Source organism: Lygodium microphyllum, chromosome 11 (genome assembly GCF_053477565.2).
Source record: "Lygodium microphyllum isolate KBCC chromosome 11, Lygodium_microphyllum_v1.1.10, whole genome shotgun sequence".
Lineage (NCBI taxonomy): Eukaryota > Viridiplantae > Streptophyta > Polypodiopsida > Schizaeales > Lygodiaceae > Lygodium > Lygodium microphyllum.
Window position 1 is genome coordinate 54,013,027 of NC_141145.1, and position 7,488 is coordinate 54,020,514.

A 7,488-nucleotide genomic window follows, 5' to 3' on the forward strand; every position below is an offset into this window, starting at 1 on the left:
GCATGCGTGCTAATGAAACCTCTCAACATAAAGAAAAAAGGGCTTGTGTCCAGCATGCATCCTAATGAAACTATTCAAGTGTTAGTAGTATAAAGAGCCTTTATAAGGACCCAAAAAAAAAAAAAAAAAAACTAACTCACTCTTGTACCCCGAGCCACATTTCACATTTGAAATTTAATGAGCCCAATGTTTGTTTCCTAGATACTAGTCGTTGTCAGCACGTTGCTTTGTGGCTAACTTGATACACTCAAGGACCAATGATGTTAACCTTCTAGCAAATCAATGCAAGTTAATTACACACAATCCCAAGCACATTTTACTTTTTTCCTGCATAGTTCAACTTGTACCGAACAATGTTTGGTTTCTTTACGAGGTAAAGAAGATTCTAATATTAAATCTCATCCCCAATGTCAACACTTTTTTTCACAAGCATGAATGAAGAAACTTAATGGGGGAATCTGAGCATGCGTAGTATAATGCTTTTGATGGAGATATTATAAACATCTCTTGTTCTACATGCCCTTGAAGAAGGTTTCATTGCATGCATAGGCTGCACTAGGTCTTACCCACATAGACGTGTAGCTTCCAACATATGTCAATGTCTCACATGTGAATAGTAAGTCAAATAGACTACATCATCAATATAGAAGGAAATTTCAAGTTAGTTAATAATATGGTTTGAGCCTAGACGGAGCTTGCACTTTATCTGATAATAAGGGATGATAACTACAACTATCAATTATTGGAATGAAGGAAAGTTGCATGAGGTGAATGCCATGCCAATCTATGTGGAATAAGCATTCCTATAGCCACCATTGAAGGAGTATACCACTAATGTTACAAGCTTGGATAAGTACTCATAAGTTGGAAGTTGAAATTGGGAGAATGCAAGGAACCAAATGGTCGTTCCAAGGTCATCGATCCACTTGAAGGATAAACAACATACATTCCTTGAGTCCCCCAAATTACAACAAGCTGGTAAAAGGAGAACCCCCTTGATGCTAATTTTCAATTGCTTCTACCATTAAAAGGCACATTTCAAGCAAAGCAGTGAACGTGTCCCATTAGTCGTGATGCAAGGTCATGATTGAATGGTGGCATTCAAATACACTGGCTATGCTACCTTATAGAAATTCAAGGACCTTGCACAAAAAGAGTGGACAACTTGTTAGTAATTACACAAAACAGCCAAAGAGGAACAAAAGCGACTATGATTACATTTGAAAGGTTGTAGCATCTATTGGGGAGTTAACCTATGGATGGGGGGGTGTTGGCCTCCTTATACTCATGGATCCCATGAAACATTTCAAATCTTATAGTGGAGATCAAACATTAGAGCATAGTACCGTGATTGAATCAAAGAGTGGAACAAATCTCATTGAAAGGAGGGAACAAATCGTATTGCATGATGTATGACCGTGAGGCTTTTGCGAAGACGTGGTAAACCGAATTGAATTTGACGTCAATTCCATTTCCGTGATGCCAAGCTGTGTTGCAAGAACCTTAATAAAAAGTCCTTAATAGAGAAATGAGAAATGGACCAAGTCAAAAAATCGATAGCTGTATCATTTAGCGAGTACGAGCCACGGTTTTCTTTCCTTTTTTAAAAAAATCACACACACACACACACACTCTCTCTCTCTCTCTCTCTCGCGCGCGCGCGCGCCGATAAATACACAGTGATTTCACTTGATTTGTAGTCCTTCGCAGCGTGTTGTCTCCTCGTCCATTTTTGTTGCATAACATCACCAATCCTCTGGACATCTGCAGTGCAACCGACCATCATCACTTGCTTCTCTGCACAGCCGCAAATCAATTTGAACTGCCGAATTGCACAAGCTATTCGTTGCAATCAGATCATCAGACCAGCCGCCATCACTTACCATGCAAAATCTATCCGTCACATCCTGTGCATCATCAAGATCGGGGCATGCCCTTTTTAATCGTGATCGGCTACTGCTGGTGGCCGCTTCCATTCTTGTGATTCTCCTCCAATTCTGTGATGTGGCCTCTGCAAAGACTCGCTACTTCAATTTCACAGTAAGCCTAAACGATTATAACCTACTGTACAACAAACTTGAATTAACATGATTTGTTCCTCAGTTACTTTGTCGATGGCAATATTCCCACAACAGCTGATAATGATGACACCGATCATGATTTAAATGCTGATGTGATAAACGAGCCAACAGTACTTATACGTCTCAATGAAGATGACTGTGATCATGAGCTGGATGCAACAGTATGATGCTGACGATTGACTGTGCATTTCACTTTGGCAGCTTCAATACACAAATGTCACACGCCTTTGCAACACGAAGACACTAGTCTCTGTCAATGGCGAGTTTCCAGGCCCCACGAGCTATGTACGGGAAGGAGACAAGGTGGTTGTCAATGTCACAAACCTTGTAGCATACAACGCAACCATACATTGGTAAGTTAGCTTTTGATGCAGGAGCACTCTTACCACTCCGGAGAATTGAGCACAAGTATAATAAGATCGTGTGTTTAGACCATAGCTTACTGGCAAGTTAGCTAGATGTGGGATTACTTTTAGCACTCGAGCATAGGTAGCAGCAGATCATGTGTTTAGACCACAGCTTATATATTCACTACTTGATTCTGTGATCTGTAGTTAGGACGTACTCTTTTGAGCTGAGTGCTGCACATGGTTTGATCTTATCTTGACACCAACTGGTGGTGTTTCTAGGCATGGAGTCCGTCAGTTACGGTCCGCTTGGGCAGACGGTCCAGCTTATATAACACAATGCCCAATCCAAACAGGGCAGTCTTATGTCCATCGCTTCCAAATTATTGATCAACGAGGCACGCTCTTCTGGCATGCTCATTTCAGCTGGCTGCGAGCTACTGTGCACGGAGCCTTTATCATCCTTAAGAAGAACAAGACACCTTACCCCTTCACCAAACCCCATCAAGAGCTACCTCTTCTCTTAGGTAACATCATCTTTGAGGCTATATAAGTCTTGATCCCTTGTGTATAATATAAAATGCAAATGTAGCAAGCTCAAGGCTGAGATCCCTTCGCAACCCTTCTCAATTATAGCTCTAAACCATTCAGTTAATCGCTGAATGTTGAGCGATGGGAAGGGCTGACTATGTTCTCCAAGAGTGCAAAGCTACAACTAATTTTGCATACGGTCACAATTGCTTTCTGGTCCATCTATAGCGTGTTCATGTGTAATTAACGCTTCCCTCGGGTCCTGCTTATTTAATACTGACAGGTGAATGGTGGAATGCTAATGTGGAGGACGTTATTACTCAGGCTTTAGCCCAGGGTGGAGCTTACAATATCTCAGATGCCATTACAATCAATGGCCAACCTGGTGATCTGTACAATTGTTCATCTTCTGGTTAGCCCTAAAGATCCATGTCTTATTAGCTTCATGAACAATAATTCCTGTGCTCAGATTAGAACGTGTAGTTTGGTTTCCGTGTACAGAAAGCCACACTGGCTTGAATTTTGGGAATTTAGGCCCACAAGCAGTGAAGGTTATTTTCGGGTCTTCCACTAATATTGGGGTGGCCATATTAATGTTCAAGGCCACATAGCATAGGTTTTGAGAGTGATGTGGGTCTTTGATAAAATTGCAGGAACTGTGGTGTACAGTGTGAACCAAGGTGAGACAGTGATGCTGAGGATCATCAATGCGGCACTCAACTTCCACATGTATTTTGCAATCGCCAACCATAGCCTGACGGTGGTAGAGGCAGATGCACAGTACACCGAGCCTTACACAACCGATGTAATAGTGCTAGCTCCAGGCCAAACCACAAATGTCTTATTCACAGCGAACAACTCTATTGCTCAATACTACATAGCAGCTTCCGTTTTCTCGCCGCCTAATTTTACACTAGTCCCTTTTCCTACCACAGCCACAACAGCCATTCTGAGCTATTATGGCTCTACCGCATCTTCAAGCAGCTCTTTGTCGTTGCCCACCTTCCCTTTGGCCAATGACACCACTTATGTGAACAATTTCTTTGCAAGCCTGAAGGGGAGAAACTACTCAGAGGGCTACTATTACTACGACATCCCAAAAAGTGTAGATGTAGATCTGCTTCACACGGTAGGCTACAACTTGCAGCCTTGCCCCTCTGGCCAGACTTGCCAAGGTCCCAACAACACGCTCATTCGAACCTCGGTCAACAACATCACCTTCGTCACCCCGAATGTCTCATTGCTTCAGGTATCAACATCGCATCATCCTCACATGACGACTTTATGATGCATGCAACCATACAGTACTCAAACCACTAGAGTTGTTTTACTTCACAAATTGATGGTATTCAACCCGCCCCCAACCCACAAGTGATAAGCGACTCATTTCAGAGCATTGCATCGTGCAGGCCTACTTCAATGGGATGAGTAACGGGGTCTACACGACCGATTTCCCTGATGTGCCTCTTTATCAGTACAACTACACCGGCGTGAATCCGGACAATAAGGCGGGACTTCCGGGCACGCGGGTGAGCGTGATCCCATTCAATTCAACAGTGCAGGTGGTGTACCAAGACACAGCCACTCTCTTCTTTGAGCAGCATCCCATGCACCTTCATGGCCAAAACTTCTATATTGTGGGGAGTGGCCTTGGCACGTATGATCCCAATACTGACCCCGCCTCCTTTAATCTGGCAAATCCCCCCTCTCGAAATACAGTCTCGGTCCCTGCAGGGGGCTGGGCAGCCGTGCGATTCAGGGCTATAAACCCGGGTGGGTCTCTGTCTCTGTCTCTGTCTTCTCCCCCCCCCCCCCCCTTTCTCTCTCTTATACAGCTCATACTCATATATCTGCATATACACTCACGCACACAAGAATAGACAGGCTAATAGCTTATCTTTTCTTATTCTGCTGTTGCAGGTGTGTGGCTGCTTCATTGCCACTTCGACATTCATCTGTCGTGGGGGATGGACATGGTGTTCATCGTGCTGAACGGGGCCGGCCCCGATGAGACTTTACCTCCACCACCTGCTGACCTTCCTGCTTGCTAGACGTAGATTGAGTCGCCTCTAAGGAACGTCATGTTAATAACAGGTGACGCATGCATGGACCATCATCAATCACACTCTCCGCACCCAACCCACGGTTGAAGACATTTGCCTCTAGTGAAAAAAAGGAAGATTTGCTCCATCCCCGCCAATAACATTTAAAGGAAATTCCTTCCATTGTCCTCTGTCCTCGGAGACCCTTCCTTCCTAGAAACATTTTTTTCTTCATATTGCACAGGTTCGAAGGTTTCTCCTTTGTGCTAGAGACTGAAATTTGAAGGCCCTAACATATTTGCAAGGGGGTTTCTTACTTCTAGAACAAAGCTATACACATATCAACTTTCAAAGGGATACTAGTACATCTCAAAATATATTCATGTGTGTTGGAGCTATATATAGCTCACATTATCTAGACTAGGTCTCAAAATATATTCATATGTGTTGGAGCTATATATAGCTCACAAAATATATATGTATATTGTGATCAATATGAAATAGTCTTTGGGAGTGTACATGGTGTGCCTCTTCTCTCATTCTCACATCTCTACATATCTTCTCTCTCTACATCTCAACATTCTCTTTTCTCCCTCTCGTATCTCTGCATATCTTCTCTCTCTACATCTCAACAGTATGCCCTCTTAAACTCTTCACCAAGAACACGAGAGAGCTCCTCTACGGCCTTCCAAATGCAAAATTGGGCAACCTTCAAACCTAGTGCCTCGCATATACTTCACTTTCTCCCTTACATTCTCTACAATTGGAAAACAAAAAACCCTTGACAACACCATTCATAAAAGGCTTGCCCAGCAGACTCATTTAATTTTTCTCAAATAAAATTTCTTCTAGATTTTATACCAATAATTTTATCAAGGGGAGTAGGAATAAAATATTTACTATAAGGGGGTCAAACCTTTTTTTGCCCATGACTAATATAGAGCCATTCTAAACATAACAAAGGGTTAGCTCATGTAGTGCATATTAGATCTTAGGAAATTGCTTCTACCTTACTGCTATTAGATTATCAATAATTCACCTAATGCAGCAATGAGAAAGGTCCCAATCTAATTTGCTAAAAATAAAAAATTTGTAGTACGTAAGCCTACAATGATGTTGAAACAATCATCTTTCTCCCAGTAGATGAGTCATTTTCAGTTAATGCAAATCAATCCTTTTGTAATAATAAAGACTAGATGCTTGCTTGCTAGGCCCACTAATTGTGCTTCATATAGTTGGCATCATTGGTTGGCATCATTTTGAAGTTTGTGAGGCTATGCCTCAGTCGCTTTGCATCGTAGTGAGCAATGTGTAGCAATTGTACTATTGCACAATTGCCTCCCTTGTCTCACTAAGAAATGAAACCAAGAGTGCAGTCTATACCTAATGATATCTATTTAAAGTTACCATGCAAAGATGGGTTCACAATAATGTTTCATGTGTATAAAAGACGTCATGCAATCTTTATCTTCTTTTCTTGACTTCACGAAGTCAAAAAATGTCACATGTAGGTGATTATAAAGATTAGGGTTAAGGGGAAATAAAAAGAACCCATATCGTAGAAGAGATGGCTTAAGTCAAAATGTCATTGTATGTTATTGTCTACACAAATAAAAACCCATATCCTAGTACAATCCCCCCATACTTGGATATCATTATTGGGATAAATGTAGGAGTTACTTTTTATAGAACCATATTTAGTTGTTAAAAGGCACACATGCATGTGCACACACACACACACACACAGTATGATTAAGTTGTGCAAATTAAAAGTTGCTCTCTCATACATAGAGACACATCCTTCATGCACACACATTTCTTATACATGCTACCTTGATGTTGCTAAAGTTGGTCAATCACCTCTCTCTCTCTCTCTCTCTCTCTCTCTCTCTCTCTCTCTCTCTCTCTCTCTCTCTCTCTCTCTCTCTCTCTCTCTCTCTCTCTCTCTCTCTCTCGTTATTACTTCTCTTCAGTGTTTCCAGGTGTAAGACCAATGTGAATGAAATTTAATAAATCAATCACTTTTACTTTTCATCCATTTGTGAGACCTTTTTGTTACAATGGTCTCTCATTCTTGCTCTTTCATATACATAGACACATATATAGATATATGCACATGTTATAGTGGTGTTTCAAAAATTGATCAATCACATGTAGATTGTGACTTAATTGTACTTATAAACATATGTAATGGTTTCCTAACATTTTAAAACATAGAGGTGTAGGTCCAATCTATTTGAATATGCATCAAATTCCTTGACTCATGGTGCTAGGATGCATTTTGGTAATAGGCGTTAACTCAATTGTTGGTCTATAGGTATATCCTTTTTTAAAAAACAATATATAGGTAAATACTACAACCTTCTCTTTGTTTAATACAATTCATGCTTTGTTTTCTTAAAAAAGTAATGGTTTATTTTGACCCTTAAAATATTTACATGTTTTTTGAAGTTGATTTCTTTAGTTTAATGGATTATTGGCATGTAT

At 41.0% G+C, this 7,488-nt stretch overlaps 1 protein-coding gene across 1 annotated transcript; it reads left to right on the top strand.

Moving 5' to 3' along the window:
• The first annotated feature begins 1,647 nt into the window (after positions 1 to 1,647).
• Positions 1,648 to 5,530, top strand: LOC148028830 (laccase-4-like). Its single transcript, XM_087687606.1, has 7 exons — positions 1,648 to 2,040; positions 2,283 to 2,434; positions 2,711 to 2,955; positions 3,243 to 3,371; positions 3,613 to 4,208; positions 4,369 to 4,732; positions 4,880 to 5,530. The coding sequence occupies exons 1-7, from the start codon at positions 1,885 to 1,887 to the stop codon at positions 5,008 to 5,010; spliced, it is 1,773 nt and encodes a 590-aa protein (XP_087543732.1). The 5' UTR covers positions 1,648 to 1,884; the 3' UTR covers positions 5,011 to 5,530.
• The last annotated feature ends 1,958 nt before the right edge of the window (positions 5,531 to 7,488 follow it).